The 17,987-nt window shown below is 36.6% G+C and overlaps 1 protein-coding gene across 1 annotated transcript in view; it reads right to left on the bottom strand.

The window, feature by feature from the left end:
* KLHL4 (kelch like family member 4) overlaps nt 1-17,987 on the bottom strand; it is a 38,778-nt gene that overhangs the window by 13,292 nt on the left and 7,499 nt on the right. The window contains exons 2-4 of the mRNA XM_068411992.1: nt 5,295-5,468; nt 4,701-4,837; nt 1,733-1,929 (exon numbers count right to left, since the gene is read on the bottom strand). Coding sequence (XP_068268093.1) covers nt 1,733-1,929; nt 4,701-4,837; nt 5,295-5,468 — 508 coding nt within the window. The remainder of the gene's footprint in view (nt 1-1,732; nt 1,930-4,700; nt 4,838-5,294; nt 5,469-17,987) is intronic.

Genomic DNA, 17,987 nt, shown 5'->3' with positions numbered 1-17,987 from the left:
GAAACTAAACAGGATGTTTTATTTATCCTCTTCCACAACACTTGTGTGTGTATGCATTGTTATGATCTCTTATTTTCTGAAGTTTTTTTAAAATCAGGGTTTAAAAGACAATTTTCTTTGAGGTTATTTTAAAGAGGTGGAAATTTCCTCTTCTGTCTCTAAATTGTCGGTACCTGCAAATTTGCTGGTGGTTTTGTGACATGCAAGGTCCTCTTTTATGGCAGCATTCTCAATCTGTGTTGCACGCAAGATGCAGGAGGTGGTTCTAGAGGTGGAAATGCTCCCGGTTGTTTTCAGGAAGACATAATGTAAAGCCTATATATGCACAGTACTGCTGAATCTGAAAGATTCATTATGATCCTTCACATTAGATGGTGTTCTTAAAGACCCAACTGTCATTTCTGTGACACACAGTTTTGAGAAATAGTAAAAGTCCTAGGGAAGATGGGAGGATTCAAATGGTTAAAAAAATCTGACCAAAAAAGGCTCTCTTATTGTCTGACATCATAAAATCAGATGTCTAACCATATGATTTTATTTCAATTTTGCAGGAATCTGGACCATGAATTTTAAATGCTTAAAGTTGATGCCCATGTCCTAGGGCTGTGGGAGAAAAGCAGCAACAGCGGAGGGGGGAAGTTCCTGATTTTGGCTGAGTATAAAATGGTGTGGAGTAGCAAGGACAACATTATTATATAGAGGCTGAGTGAATCTATCTTAAATGCCCTTTTATAACTTTAAAATATGAAAGGAATCTAGACTGCTGCTAAACAAACCATTCATTAGTATGACAGGAAGGAGCACAACCAGTGCCCTCAATCTGCACATGCCACACTCATTTATTTCAGCATGTGGAGGTACACAATCTCTTGCTGGAATGCTCTCAGCATTATGAAGCCTCTAAACAGGTTTTGACATATTACGCTAATATTTCAAGCATAAAGCTGCCATGTGTCTCCTAACAAGTAATTCTTTTTATATCTATTGAGCTGTAGCAGTTGCTATTCTTTTTGTGTTTAAAGTTGCTATAGCACATCTTGTTGCCCTGAATATTTATCCCTTGCTTTGGTTTCACAGCAAGCTATCTTGCTTCTCTGTTTCCTACACTCTGAATATTCATTTCTTGCTTTGAGCCAGAGGATTATGCTCCAGTCAGGGATGTGCTGCTTTTTAGCATTCCAGATCTTTCCCGTACATTCTTTATTTTGTCTCTTCTTATGTCTTTGTCTCTTCACCTTAAAATCAACTCTAGAATATTCTTTGTGTTGAATCAAAAGCATAAGAATGGGCTATTGCTGTTTGCCTCTTGACATTAACCATGTTAAGGCTCTATTATATTTTCAGAATAAATGCGTACAAATCATACTGCAAATTTAATTTTAATAAGTATGCCCTCCTACAAGGCAAAACTCTAACATGGCAAACAACAGAACCGAATACTTGGTTTTCTAAGCATACATTTCTCTCCTTCCAATACTTCTGTAACAGTCACAGTTCTTAAATTTCCCTTTGGAGACTGAGCTGGGCAGAGATGTCCCTGCATCAGGGACTTTACAGAACTGATCCTGCCAGCATAGGAAGAGCCGAGCCACTGCATCAGTCTTGGAGAGAGCAGCAGCCCTGAGCCCTGCTCAGCTGGCTCTGCTCCGCCAAAGCCCGTAGGTTTTCCAGCAGAATATTCACACTTGCTGTTAACATTCTGATTGCAAAGCATTTAGATTGTTCCCCTTACCATGGTGTAGGTGTGTGCCACCTTCAGGAGCTCTGTGCAGCCCTGAGCATCTCCGAAAGAGCGAATCCCCAGGCAGTTGGAAGGATGGAGCTGCTTCATGAGGAAGTTGCAGCACACCTCAATAACCTGGGATAGCTGGAGAAGACAAGCTGCAGCTAGCAAACTTTCTATAGTGTCTTCCTTTAACTCTAGAATACCTGTGCAGTTTGCATATGGGGGAAAAAAAAGTTTTCAGTCATTTTCTTTGTACTTTTATTTACTTGAAATCTTCCCACTCCCCAATTTTTCTCCTCCTCTGAAAAATTTTGGAAAGTGTCCTGTGATTCACAAATTCATTTTCCTTTCTTGCTGAAGGATTCTTTAAACATATGTTTTAACAGACTTAAAGGATTTGGTGGACTTTGAATACAATGATTGGAACATTTTTCTTGGAACTTTAACAGTATTAGACCTGATTTGGCCTGAAAAAAAGTGAAATACAAAGAAAGGTGTAATTAGAGAAAAACCTCTCCTAAAATTCATGTATTAATTCATAAAAATATATATCATAAGTTTATACTACACACAAGAACTTCAGTATCTAAAGCTAGGAAATGCCAGCAGTGTGTGCAGGAAACCTGATTTCTTCCGTCATCTTATGCATTTAAATTCTTAATGAAATTATTACATGATGTGAGAATTTTGTTGTGTTCATAAATAGGCTGTAAGGTGTTAATAAGATCTTCTATTCTTGTTGCTCAGTGAATGGCTCATTTCCCTAGTTGATACACAGCACTAAAATCCTATTCTGAAAAAAAGAACTGTGGAGGTTTTTTGTGACTGCATTTTCCATTTATCATTACAACATCCAGTTGCCTCAGAAACATTCATTTATTTTCCAGCTGCTTCTGTGAAGGAGTGATACACACCATCTCCATTTAACACGTGGAGGAGGGTGGTATTGAGAGATTACTGTCAAAATTATCCACAGAGTAGAACTGTAAGAGGTTTCTCGTCCAAAGTTCACTTCTGTTTTATTTCAGTAGAATATGTAAACCATTCTGAAAGTTATAGCTCTCATCTCCGAAAGTCACAATTATATTTCATTACCTAGGAAAAAAGTAGCACTCAGCTTAGAGGCTTGGTCATTATCACACAAAAACCTATGACAGAGGCAGTAGGAAAATTCAGTTTTCCATAGCAGTCTTCAGCAGCCTTACCTCAGCACAATCCCATCTCCTCCTGACATCCCTTGCTTTGTAACCTAAATAATACCTTCCAACTTCTGCAAGAGAGGAGGAAGGGCTGGCAGGGTGCAGAACAGGGCAATGTCTGGGTTTGGCTTTTACTATACAACTGAGGATAGTTACTGAGTGAGAGTATATAGCAAAACTGGTACGTATTCTTGTAAATAAAGATTGCAATAGATGCCTCAAAGCAAAGAGGGCATCCTGATTTCACAAGCTATCTTACACTATTTCATAGTCTGGCAGTTGCTTCTGTAGTCTTATATATGTTCTTTCATATGGTTTTGCATTAAGTAAACTGAAAGAGATGAAGTTTAATCAAGTGGGATGATTTTGAGATACATGTGAATAAGCAGCCCCCCACCCAGTTTCTTTGTGCTTGTACTAAGCTATTTCCTTGGGTAATGTATGCTAATTCAGTGCCACAATGTCACTGAATTATACATGTTATGCAGCATTCCCTCTGGCCCTCTGTATTTATCCCCTTGTTTGTACCCACAAACAGGGTCTATTTTGTATATAGAAACTAATGTTTCTGATCTGGCTTTCAGATTGCTTAACCTTCTCAAGACTTCTGTCTCTGTGCAACAGTCCAGGTTTATGAAGTGCTTGACCTAGCAAGAGAAGTCTCCTATTTTTAACATTCTTGCTAATACAAATAAGGTGAATACGATGAGGTCTTTGTTTTACTTTGATTTTTTAAAAAAAAAAATTATTTTAAGCCCTTCTAAAGTACTATAAAAATATCGATAGATACCTGTGATACAACTTCCAACTTTCCTGTCTCAGTATTGAAATTGTGTTATTTCACTCAAAAACAAAGAAGTAATGTCCTGGGTGGGACATCAGATGACAAGAATCTAGTGAACATTATTGATAATAGCTGTTAGCTGAGGGAATGGATCAGTTCACAAGAAAATGTTCATAAATTCAGAAAGTTGTTATTCTGGTCAGATAAGTGTTGTTACTTCCTGGGGGAGTCATTTTCTCCTAAAATTGTGGTCATGTTTTACAGCATTTTTCCCTGTGCATTATAGAGCAGATAAAGGGATTTCACCGTTCTCTGACTTGGTCTATTTGGCTATTTGGTTCAACCGTTTCAGATTCAGCAATACACGGGTAAATGGTCAAAATGAGAGAAAATAAATTAGGGAAAAAATATATATACAGCATTCTGATATTAAAATAAAATGTTTAATTTCATTAAGATAAAATCTCTGTAATTTTTAAACAGAAGTAAACCTTTTTCAGAATGTGGTGGCACTTTCTTGTGTTAAGAGTTGCTCTACTCATGTATATGATCATAGTCCTTTTTTCCTTTGATTATTCCTACACAAGAGCCTCGAGTGAGCCAAATAACTGCCACCCCTGCAGACTATTTCCATAGCTACCGATGAGAGGAAGGTTCATAGTACACTCTTCTGTGTCATTGCATGAAGTGGGCAACAGGTAAAATATGTTGTTCTCCCATTAAAATTCCTAAAATATTTTTGTATCTAGTTAGAGACTGATGTCCAATATGAATTTATATGTTAATTTTTCTGCATATCTTCTAGAATAAGTTATTATATAAAACAGTAATATTTATTCATCCTCTCCAGAGAAAGGTTTACATCACGTATGCATGATTTATGCATGTATTTGTGGACTAATACGAAATGGAAGAAGTGATAATTATGTATGCGTTGAATAGATTTTATCTTCCTTTGCAGCAACGATGTGGGTAATGGAGGAAGGATTACCTGTGTAGGCGTAGTGCACCAAGGCTTTCAGTGCATCAGGGTCTACTCCCTCCATCTTGATCTCCTCTTGTTTTGCTTCACGCACGTCATTAGTAAACATTGCAGCAAAATAATCAGACGCTGCACTGAGAACCAACCTTCAAATAAAAGCATTTTAGGAGGACTGCAAATTACTTCATAATCTCAATAGCAAGCATGACATTCAGTATTATTATATAATAAATTGTGTTTGTAAAAGAAACCTTATCTTTAGCATAGGATTCAAGTCTTACAGCAATGAGCAATAGTTAAAAAGGTAATTAGTAATGTAATTTTCTCCCATAGTGCTTATTTGGGCAGATTTTCTTCACTGATCTCACCATAGTTTGACAGCAGCAAGAAGGGAGGATGGACGATATCAACAGTTCATATCTGAATTTTGTTCTATTTGAAATAATGAATATGAAACGTTGAACACATCATTTTATGCCATTGTTAGTTGATGTCCTAATTATAGTAACCGTTCATTCATAACTAAACAAGGTAGGCACAAATTGACCCAGCATTTGGAAATTTCAGGCTTTGAAGCCATGTAAACAATACTGGGAAATGTACCTGTGAGCTGGAATCTTTTGGTCACCAACTATGAGAAGAACATCACACAGCTGCTTCTGCTGCAGATAATTTTCCATTTTGCGGAAAGTTTGCTCGGCATGGTTTGTAGACTGGAAATACTCATCTGAGCCATTGGTGGTCATTCCAGGCAGTGAGCTGCTGGTCGTTGATAGCCTGCAAGGGAAGGAGGCGGTGTGATGAGTTTTTGTTCAAATAGCATTACAGAAATGTTTAAAATTATAAAGCTCTTATGATCCTGGTCTTACTATGCCTTCTTCCACTTTTTTTCTGTTTGGTATCTGCAAGTTTGCATTTATAAGGCTGCACGTAAACTGTCGTTTACTGCAGTTAACTGTACTAGGTCGTGCTACTGAGTTTTCTGCTTCCCATCAGTTTTGTGTCAATGATGCACTGTTTGCACAGCATTGACGTGTGATAAATGCAGCCTCCTGATCATTCATAAACAGGATACACAAAAAACGAACCTATTTCCCTGTGATACAAATAGCTAAAATATCTGGGGGTATGAAATTTTCATACATTTTCAAAGGTCATACCTCATTAAATAGCTAATCAGAATTCAAGGGGAATAATTAGAAATCAAATTATAATGTAATATTGAATTGAGGCACAATAGAGTTTTCCATCCCCTTTGCAATGCAGGATAGTTACTGTGTGTCAGTACTTTTCAGAATGGTACAGAATAAAATCACAGTTGGAATGGCTGTTGTCTGTCTGGGGTTTTCCAGACATATCTCTTCTTTTCCATCTGGAAATCTATCAATATGAAGTTTTTTGGATTTCTGTATTGCATTTATAGACATCCTGCAGCCCGTTTGGAACATGGCATCTTTGGGGCACTGATACGTCAAAAACCTTCAGATCCCCAGTGCATTTGATGCTTTTCAGATGCACCCGAGTTCAATATATTCATTCAGGCCTGGCCCTGCCAGGCTCGCTGGATATGTAAGATCGTTTACAGTCTGCAGGGACATGTTATTTCTGGTATAACTGAGGTATGTCAGCCCTGTGGCGTATGTATACGTCACCTGAGAAACAGCAGACCTGATGCACCTGAAATCCTCAGATGCACCGCGCATGTGCACAGTATGTGCACGTGTTTCTGTCTGGGCAATCTCAGATTATACTACTAATTGCAAACACATTAAGATGTACCAAATCAGTGCAATAAACTCTCTAGCTTTCTTTTGAAGCCCTTTATTACAATTTCAAATGCATTTTCTTTTCTCTTTTTTAAAAGAAAAAGGGGCAAATCAAGTTCACCTATAATGTGTATTCTTTGTAGTTTACAGCTTACAAAAATTAATTTGTTTCAGTGAGTTTAATGACTATACTTTTTATTTGTTTTCCTTCAATGCTTCACTGAAAATGAAGAAGCTGAAAAACTGGATTATATGCTCATTAGTTTTGCATCAGTGACTTGATGCCAAATTCATACTCCGTAACATTCATGTTTTGCTATTTACCTCTTAGGCTTTCTTTAACACTTCTCAGAAATCTATTTTTTCAAAAATATTTTTTTCAGATTCATTATATCCCCTTTAAGTACTCTATTTAAGTATGTATTACATTGCAACTTATCCTTGATGTTTCCAGAAATCGACTAAAATAATACTCAACCATCCCTACCACAAATGCACAGTACCAGTTTCTTGAAATAAATAATTTCCCATAGAGTGTATGTATTTGTGGGTAGAGCAATATTTTTAAGCTGCAAATATTTACAAAGGGACTTAAAGTCTAATAATTTCCTTCAGTCCTCGGTACTTTTTTCACATATTTTGTAGAGTGACCTTTATCTACAGCAGAAATACCACTAACATAATTATTTCAAAGACAAAGGTCTTCAGAGACTTAAAGATACTGGAAGCAAAAAAAAAAAAAAGTGCTCTATTAACTTTGTTAATATTAATATTATAATTGCTGGTTTATCTTCAGCAGCTGATTCAAAATGGTAGCTGTAGGATATTATGGAAGTGAAAAATTAAATTCAATGATAAATATATATATTTTTTCCTCAATGTATGACTATCACTGCAAATATTGACCTTCAGAATATAGTACTGGGGATCAGTGAACTAAAAATGGCAGAGATTAAAGTACCTCAAAGAAAGAAGTCAGTAAAAATATCCTTGAGTGTGATGCCTTTATGTTGAAATATAATAGGGGATGCTGTGGACTGTAGTACAAAGATAGGCAAGCTAGCCTCAAATGTGCTGGTATGAATATGTCTACCTGTCACATCTTGTTCTATGTGGTATGGGTTAATGTGTTGAGAATGACACATTAAGAGAACTCAAGGCTCATGTGAACCTGCTCAGAAAGGAAGCATGTAGAAGATGGAGAAATATTTGTTTTCTATAAAATGTGTACAAGTTTGGACAAACAAAATCTGAATATTGAATAATAAAAGTTTCCAAAAGTGCATTAGCCCTATGATGACCAAGGAATTAGTTTTCCGCTCAGTCAGGAGGAAAAATGATCAATGAACTGCTCCGAGGAATCAGAAACCCAAATTGCTTAATGTCATCTTTGTGTTAGTGTTCACTAGGATGCTGAGTTGTGTTAACACCATTAGCATTAGTAATAAGGGCTTAAGAATGAGGATTAGCCTAGAGAGAGCAGAGATAAATCTATATTTAAATGATTCCAAAGTAGCTGAGCTCTATGAATTTCACCTTAGGTACAGAGCCAAATGAAATAATTTCTTAGTTTGCCTGTCAGGATTTGTGAAAGATAGGGAAAATATAGTATCATTTTTTAAAAAGAAGCAACATGAAATTTGGAGACAGACAATATAAAATGAAAACTTGAAGAAATAATCAAAAAGCATTAAGCATCTAGATGATAACAAGGAGATAAATACCAGCCAGCACTGCAGTTCAGAACGAATCATGTCATAACAATTTTTTTTTGACACAAAAACAAAGCTTAGTGGGAGAAAAACATTAGTTGTCAGAAGCCATCCTGACTTTTGGATGACTTCTGACACTATTTCACACGACATTTTGAAAATCGAGCGAGGATGGCATTTTTTAAGTGTAATAAATATAAGAGATACGAACAATTTGTATAGCTACTCCTGAAAATTTATCAGGGATTCACTTCCAAAGGCAGACAATGTTCTGAATGCATTCCAGGCAAATTCTGCTTCTGATGCTGCTCCATATTTTTATTATAGACAAGCATAAGATAGAAAGGAGGTTTAATTGTTACATCGATATACGATAGCAAGTCACAAACCTTTTCAGAACAGAATTTAAATGCCGAGAGCTATCTTTGCCCATGTCCTTATTGAACTGTAGGCAGATTTTTACTTTTCAAAGACCTGCTCACACTTGCGTGCGAGTAATTACCTGAATGAAACACAGGCTAAGAAATGACAGTTGAGGTAACAGCTAGATTATAGTGGACCCCAAACAAGCTGCGACTCAAAAATGGTATTGTGGAGGTAAAACTTCCTCTTTTCTTTGGTCAGGAGAATGGGTGTGATGAGCTTTGTGCTTCATTCCAGCCCTACAATTCTTTACATTTCTGAATTATGTTAAAATCATTTTCTGTCTTCATAAAGTACTCTTCATTAATCATCACAGCACTCTTCATTAATCAGTGTATAAAGCATAAATTCAATTTTCCTCATTATTTAATTAGAACATGATAAAACACAAATGGCATTTATTTGGCGTGTCCTTTTTAAAATTCAGTATGTTCTTAAAGTGCCTCATTAAGTGTGCCTGTGGCCAAAAACCAGGAAGAAAATCTGATAATAAAGAAGCTTAGAAGTATAATATTGCATGAAAACCAGGTGATGAAATGCAGTATTTTAAATTTTTTGTTCTTAATAAGGCTATTATTTATATGTTTATGGAGACCACTTCCCTTTTGGATATTTGTTGAATGTGCCTAATTAACCTGCTATAGTATTTGTGAAATTCAGATTAAGCATGTAACAGTTAGCAGTGCCACACAGAGATTTTTATTTTGGATCACCTTCCCTCTGCACTGTAAATCATACCAGCCATCAGCAGCAAACTGGATACCAGTTAGAGACATTAGACATCCGCAGGACTTGATCATAGCTGAAAACACCAAAGTGACTTCAGCTCTGTGGTGCCCTGTATGTGCTTTAGCGGTGACAAGGCATGAGACAAAACTGCAACTTCATCAAGTCAGTTTGTTTGTGCAGCAATATTTACAATGCAACTCATCATTTTTTTTTCTCTCATTTGTTTCTGCTTATTCAAGAACACTCCAGTCAGCCCCCACGTAGGCAGCCTCTCTCCTGTGCAGCTGTTTGAGCTCTGACCCTCTGTCTTGGGCAGCGTCGTGTGGTTGGAGACTGAGAAATGCTGTTTTCCCTCACGAAATCACAGGACCGTAACGTTTGTTAGAGATAAACCACATCAGTTGGCTGAGAAATAAGAAGCCATTGCTGAACACAGATAATGATAAAGTTGATACACTTGTACTAATTGCTTGCACAATGTAATTATGGCACATCAGTAACTGTCCCAACGTCTGCCTTAAAATTTCTGCTGCAATTGCCTCCTTTATTATTTATTCTTTTTAAATATAACAGCTAAAGATTGTGTTGAAGTTTTGAGGGTATGGGTAAAAAACTTTGATCCAAGAGAGTACGGAAAATTGTAATATTTTTTTTTCATCTTTTCTACTTTTATCTGTTTAGTTTCTGAGCAATAACAAGACTTACATTTCATTTAAATGGGAAAATGTGATAATCCCCACTTAGCTGTAGGCACTGCTTTAAATTTCACTTCACTTTATGTGAAGTTTTCCCCAGAAATGTAAAATTCTGTGGTCTTGTTCCAAAATATCTCCTCACCTGATTCAGCTGATCTGCTGGATGCCTCATTCAAGGCTAAACACTACTACAATGGAAAAAGAATGTCTGATTCTTAACCTGTTTAGCCAGTGTGCCCTGTTAAATAGGTGTGCTGCAAGAGTATTTAACAGATCAGTCTCAAAGCTACTGTTGATTTTTCTTTCTCTCCAAATTAAGGGGAAAGGGGATGTTTATTACTCTCTTTATAGCTCAGGATTAACAGAGGATGCAACAAGGAAGTGATTAAAACCAAAATCACCCACTTATTTGGTGAGACTTCTTACTGCTGACCTGAGGTTGTTTCACATTGGGATCCTCAGATTTTTTGATTTGATAATTTTCCTTTTACCTTATCATAATTACAAATTTGTTACAAGACAGTGAGAGGGAATGTGTATAAAGGTATGGTCAGCCTCACAGACAGAAAGCACCCTTGAGAGGCAGAATGAAGTTTTCTTTCTATAAGGTTTTTTTAGCTACATAATTTGAACTACAGTCAATTCCTCCCTCTTCTTAATTGTGTAATTATACCTGAGAGTGTTTCCCTCTGTTATAGACAGATATTTCTATGTGTTCATTGGTACAGATATCCTGACACCAAAGTGTTCTCCAGCTAGTTGTTATCATCTGGTTTTCTGTATCAGAAAACATAACTCAAACCTAGGTCTAGGAAGGTATTAAAATGCCTTAGCCTGCTGTATTCATATCTGGCTCAATCGGACGGATTGGCTTTGAAGTCAGTACAATAAAACCAGCATACACTGAATTACCCTCCCATATATACTGGAAGGAATTGTTAATGTTATAAATTATGTAGACTATTGTGCTTTATCTCCTGCTCTTACCCTTGGTCACTGACTTTCACTTTTATAATATCTGAGAAATAGCTTCGTATTCATTATTCTGTGCATTTTTACTAATGTCAGAAATTCACGTATCTTTCAGAAAAGTAGGTTTTTGAGACAGCAACTTACAACAATTGCTTATTGGGGAAACCTCTATTCGTGAGTCTATAGCATCTTTGTAGTATAGAAAGAAAATTGTCTTTACAACCTTTACAGATAGGCTGTTAGGTCTACTTTTATTTGACAGTATCAAGGGTACTTAACACTATTTCTGACAACATGTCTTAAGAAAACCTGTACTCTTGATGTCATTGGAAACTTGGCATTTATCCTGGTAGATGATAGTGCTAACGGCTCTAACAAGCCAGGGTCTGTGTCAACGTCAGCTCACTGTAATTAAACTGGAACAAAAACATGAAATCTAAATAAAAGTAGTATATGAAATTAAAAGAAAAATAAAGAAAGGCTGAAAAGTACAAGTGGAACTGATATGAACTGCAGAAAATGTTGTTGATAGTATTATTGTGACAGATTTTTTCCTGGAGTGTCTGTACAATTCACTGTTCTAGGCTGGAGGAAGGCAAAATCACATTATAATGTGATCTTACAAAAAATAACAGAGCAATTTTATTATGTTTATTCAATAAAATACATATTACGACTTTTGCTAAGGCTGTAATATAACAATAACTAAATGAAGCATATGATAATATGCTATCATAGCTAATAATAGAATCATAGAATGTTAGGGGTTGGAAGGACCCTCTGGAGATCATCGAGTCCAACCCCCCTGCCAGAGCAGGACCAGTCTAGGGCAGGTTACACAGGGAGGCATCCAGACGGGTCTTGATAGAAAAAAAAAATCTTTCCTTAGATTTGTTTTCTCCCTCCTGAAGAAGGAATTGATTATTTAGGTTGCTTGCAATCTGTATTGTTTCAGTGAAAATATGCTACAAGATATGCCTTAAGACTATTCACCAGGTCATGCAGTCTCCATCCTTAGAGGTTTTCAAGACCTGACTGCATAAAGCCCAGAGCAACCTGGGCTGATCTCACAGCTGACCCTGCTTTGAGCAGGGACTGGGCTAGAGACCTCCTGAGATCCCTTCCAACCCAAATTATCCTGTGATCTTCTGATCCTCTGACTCCTGGTAATTTGAAAAACTGGAAAGAGGTAATAATATATTTAATGAGGTTTTCAGTTGGAGAGGAAAAAGACTTTAAGTAGATTAATATAAATACTTAATCTGTTACCTTCTAAATGTTTTAAGGTTGTCCTGAAAGCATTGATACTCCCCTCTCTGGAAATTATTATGATCTAGCTTCTTTCTTGGGAATTTGCTTAGTTTCTCATGTAGTTTTCTCTTATGACAATAGAAAACTGCTATTAGTTGTTCAATTTTTGTGCAACATCATAACCTATATTCTGCTGTATCCCTACTGACCATGTTTCCACCAGCAAGAAGATCAAATGAGAGCTAATGAAATGTTTTAAGGGTAGGTCAGCCTTTCCTGCTCACCTTTTGCTAGACGCTGTCTGCTGAACACCTCTTTATTGAATCAAATTGATGTTCCCTCCAAATTCAATGTGAAATATTGATGTATTAAATTGAACAGGTGACACTAAAACTACATTTATGTTGTTTCTGGGTCAGGACCCTTTTTTGCTGAGGTCTTACCTTTCTATCTTGCCATGAGTGTACAGATCACCTTACAGCCTTTTCACTTAATGGCTTGACATATGGGGAACAACAAAGGATGTTTTAGGAACTGTAGAGACTTAAAAGAAAACAACTTGTGAAAATTCAAAGATGAGGTATCAACCTGATGTATTGTTCAAAATATACAAGGAAATAATTCCAGATTCTAGACGAAGAATAAAAGCCAGTTCAGTAGCTTGTGAGTAAACTTATCAGAGTTCACTGCTTCACTGAACAGTCCAAACTGTCCTTCCAGTCCTGACTTTGTTCTTTTACTAATTCTGTTAAGTTCAGGTTTGACTTCACTGTAACACTAAGGGAAAAAGTATAAGGAAACTTGAAGCAGCTAACTAGTAATGGAGTTACATATTGAATGAAGAAGTAAGAGGTACATATGAGCTCCACTGCTTTGTGGCATCCCGTGGGAGCTTCATGCTGAGCAACTTTATTGGCATATTATAGCACCAAGACACTCTAAATTTCATTATAGGTGAATTTGAGATCCTTTAAGTGAATGAAAAAAAACAAATTAAGACAAAAAATCAGTCCTGACTTAAAACTTGCTCCTTTCTGTGCTTTTCTCACTGCTTCATTGTGTTCTGATTGAACAGTCTGGCTCCTGCATGTTCACAATGCTGCAACTTCCCAGGAAGCTCTCTTACACTGCTTGTAAATCCACTATGACAAGATATATCAAGAGACTGAGGTGGCTGTACTGCTGGATGATTTTACTAGGTCAAGCACCTCAGATAGAAAGATCAAATGTCCATCCTAAGCCACTGTAGCAGCACAGGGGAGGTTGTAAGTAATGTCACAGGAGGGAATTTCTGGCTTTACATGTAGCTTTCTGTAAACTGAATGACCAGACAGAAAGACCGGAGCCAATCTTCTGTGAATGTCCTATGTGAGACAGTCATGAAAATATGACTCAGAACAAGCATTTCCATCTTTAAATGATTTTACAAAGTATTGTGCTAAAATATATTGATGTATATTTGGTTTAGAACTCTTGATACAATCGTAGTTCAATATTTACATATGTTTTGAATTACACTTCATGACTCAAAAAAGAAACACAAAATTCTCCAGTGTATTGGACAAACTAGAGAACTTTCTGCAGAAAGCTGTAGTTGTGATGTCCAAAATAACTGATGGTTTTCATTGCTCCAATTGGATTACCTTGTAGCAAAAATCAATTTCTGCCTCTTTCCTACCTAACCTAAACTTATTTTGGTGGCACTAAGACCCTACAAATGTCTAATCCGCTATCCCTTTCTTTTTCTTATATTACCCACTGATATGTAAATAACAGTATGGTTCAGAAATATGCCATACTGGCAAGTTTGGTTTCTACAGTTGTTACTGTTTGGTTAAATAAGTATATATCCATTCTAAATATAATTTCAAACTCTAGAACGCCATAATTTTTGTTCAGAGTATATCTTTATTCTCTTCTTTATCAGGAAGTGTCTTTTTGTTTTATTCTTCATATTTTGGATTGAATAAACAATAGTCAAGTGCCTTTAGTAGCACATTAGGGGGTGCCTTCAATAGCACATCCATAGATGGGCTTAATTTTTAGCTTTCTAAAAATGTTTTTTTAAAAAAAAGTTTTTTGTTGGCTTTTTTTGTTTTGTTGAGGAGGGTTCAAACTACAAATCATTGTTAAATTGTAAGTAAAACTTTCAAGGCCTTAGAAGTTTAGTACAAGGAAAGCATTGCGGTCACTGAGAGCCCAATACTGTCGGCACACACTAACACCAGGTCGCTGGAAGAACAGTAGCTCAGACCTCAACAAAAGAATAGAAGAGTCAGAAGGGAAATCCGTAGCTATGGATTTATATCTTTGTGGCTCTCTCTCCTGCCAAAGCCCCGTTTGAATTTCCCTTATTGTTGACTCCCTCGATCGCCTCCCTGTTTGATCACCTGGGAAGAAGTGGAAAGAAAACATTTGCCTGGATCCCGGACATGGATCCGAGGCTTTGCCTTTGCCTGGGGCTAACTTTTCCTCGTTAATGCATGCCCTGGAAGAGGTGCCAGTGGCAAAGGTCTGAGCCCTCCTGCCCACTCAACAGAGAGGCACGTGTGTCTTTGATCATGGCAGACTGCAGCCGCCTTCCAGGCCGTCACCTGCCTGGGCACTGAGGAGGTGAAGGAAGAATGCAGAACACTGTGGCAGTAAAGCCCCCACGGAGCAGGTTATACGGTGCATTTTGGCAAGTCACATCTGCCCTAGGGTCATAAAGGGTGGGCCAGATCTTTTGCTCTAAATAGATGACTATCTAAAATGTGAACCCAAATGGATAAAAATCAAAGGTACTGTTTGAACAAATATCCTCAGTCTGGAAACAGAGGTTTTTAATTACAAAGCTTTTGATTTACCACTGTCACGGCAGAAATGGAAAGAATTGACTTCCACCAAAGATGTAGGACATGACTAAGATAAAAATACAGCGATATTTTTGTCTACACGTGTGTATATGTGCATCTCTATTTCTTCACATTCTGAAGCATTCTGAAATGGCACGACATGGAGTCACAGAGCTTCCCTGAGCATCTGTGCTAAATGAACACTGTAAGGGAGGTTTCCCTAGCAACACAAACCATATGTAAAAGCTTAAAATAGCTTTTCTCCAACTCCTAGGATTTCTTAGTGGTTTGCTCACAATTTCCATTTAAATCAAGGTATATTTGCCCAGTTCAAAAAGGTTCTTCATTTTCTCAACTTCTGTTAAAATGAACAAGCTTTGAAAATGCTCGTTTCTTGCAAGAGTGCCTCCCTTCCTCTTGACTTCTAATTTATCAGGTAAACTGAAGCATAGCAAATGGTGACTGTGGCTGTCCACTTTATCAAACATATTCCCTTTGTGTTTGCTGTTCAAAACATTTTATTATAAGTATATTGGTGGTCTCTACTGCTTATTGTAACAGAAAACTTCTAGCTAAAATAGTAGACTTTGATTTTTGTGATATTATTATCATGATAAGATAAACTGTGCAACTATATAGTATAATGCATCAATCATAATGTACATACACTCCACTTTGCATTTTAGTAGCAGTTTGCAGGGAAATTCTGATATTTGAAAACACTGATCAGTTCTTACTGAGTCCCTGTGATATCAAGAGGCTAAGTGATTTCTCTGAGTTTATGTAAGAAGCAAGCAACAAATCTGAGACATAACCCATGGATATGGAGTTTCAGATCCTAATGCAACTAGTCATAAAGTCATACATTTTAAACATTAGAAGCTGGCTGAGATCTTGAATTTCATTAAACCAAATGTTAACATATAGGTAACATACCCAGATTCTTGTCCAAAGATTTTCAAAATACATGTAGCAAAACTGAAGAAAGAACCAGGTATCAGATGTTGTTTTCTCTTCCAATAAATGTTTGTTTAGCCTAAATATGATTTAGGTGAGAAAGCAATGAAGCAAACTTTTAATCATGTACTCTTCATGTGCTGTTTCATTTCTAAACAAGGCAGCTTCATGCAACTGCAGAACACAGCAGGAGAATACAGTGCCTGTTTCCTGACAAAACTTTTTTAAACTGTTGTCATTTAGATACCATAGCACATATTTCAACCCCAAATGAGGTGATGGCTACGAGGTATGGTGTTCCTTTAAATACTTTTAGTTATCCTTGTTACCTGTGAGCAGCAGACAGACATTTAGTGAAATATCCTGATGTCGTATAGAATGTTACTCGTTACTAGAATGAAATCAAAGTTGTTTTGTGCTAATAATTATTGGATGGGCAGAATTGTTGGAAAAACTGAGGCTCTAAGGTCTTGTTCTATCTACTTTAATTAGCTCTGAATTGAGTTTTGACTATTAAGCATTTGCTTGGAAAAGGAGGGACGGGGGTGGACTGGGAGAGGATTTGCTGTCAGAGCTGCGTGGGAAGTTCTCATGCCAGTGTATCTGATGATAGAGTCACTGAGGTGGAGTCTGATTTCACAGAGGAGGAAATATTGTTATAGCTGTGTTTTAGAGATTATTTTTTAAGTTTATTTCCTATACTTACCTTAAGCCCTTTCTGTGAATCCCGACAGCACTTCAGCTTCCTTTCTGTGTTCATTTAGCCTGCATACCTACAGGTATGTCATACACAAGCCATATTCTTTATCTTATCACATGATATAGTCGTTCTCAAAATATAGTATCATTATTTTATTCTAGCAGAATGAAAGGAGCTAAACTAAATTGGTATATATTGGTCTAACTTAGCTGTTTGACTATAACAAACAAATCCCTTTATTTCTTTAAATGTCAAAGATTTTAGTAATGTTTCTCATTACAGTATTTCAAATAGTTCAAAGTAAACAATTCAACCACAAAACAATGGTGAAAATAAATTGTTGCTTTCTTTCAGAATGCTGTCTAGCTATAACTTTCAAATCAAGCAAACTCTCCCCCCCTTCTCCAAGAATGCTCCAACAACCCTACGATTTCCTGTTGATTTTACAATTGCATATGCTCAGTATGTCTGTAAAAACTGCTCTGCATTGGTCGCATGTGTTTAATCATCTCCTTAACTTTTTCTGGAGACATTAGAAGTGATTTTAAGAACAGTAATAACTCTTTAAAAAGTAATTTAACAGCTGTCTTTGCTGAGAGCAAGCTGTATGGAGTGGAAATGAGAAGATAATTGAATCATAAAGAAATTGTTTTGAAATGGATAGAATTGTCCTAGTTTCTTAAATTACTATTAAATGGTATTTTTTTCCCTTGCCTGTAATAATTCATCTTTGAAAGCTATGCATGTTAAATGTAAGCCTGCAAAATATTGAGTGTTTTTAGTAAGTCATATTATTTATCATTATAGCCTTCTTGGTGGGGGCTGGGGAGACAGGGTTAGACTTGATGACACCCAGAGGTCCTTTTCAGCTTAAATTATCCTGTGATTCTATTTACGTAGCTATGAAAAAAATCTTTTGAATAAATATCCACCCCTTCTACAGGCTAAATATAAAATTAATTTCAAAATACAAACCTACTTCTTTCTTTATTTTTTAATAACTCTTTCAAATCATTTTAATGTCATACTTTTTGCCTCTTCAAAATCCCCATAAGGTGTCATAATAGAAGGAGAAAGTAGGAATAAAATCTGCTGAGGATGCCTTTGAGACATACTGATTCTAATTTCTGTACCAAGAGCTCTTATATGAGGCATCAGGATTTGTTTAGTCAGAATGACTTTGGTCACTGTTCATTACAGTCACACGTTGCCTAAAAGTCCTATCCCTCCTTGTGAGTTATTGACTTCTGGGAAAAA

This window comes from Nyctibius grandis, chromosome 13 (assembly GCF_013368605.1).
Source record: "Nyctibius grandis isolate bNycGra1 chromosome 13, bNycGra1.pri, whole genome shotgun sequence".
Taxonomy (NCBI): Eukaryota; Metazoa; Chordata; class Aves; order Nyctibiiformes; family Nyctibiidae; genus Nyctibius; species Nyctibius grandis.
Note: the sequence above shows the minus strand (reverse complement) of the source record. Positions and strands in the feature narration are given on the sequence as shown.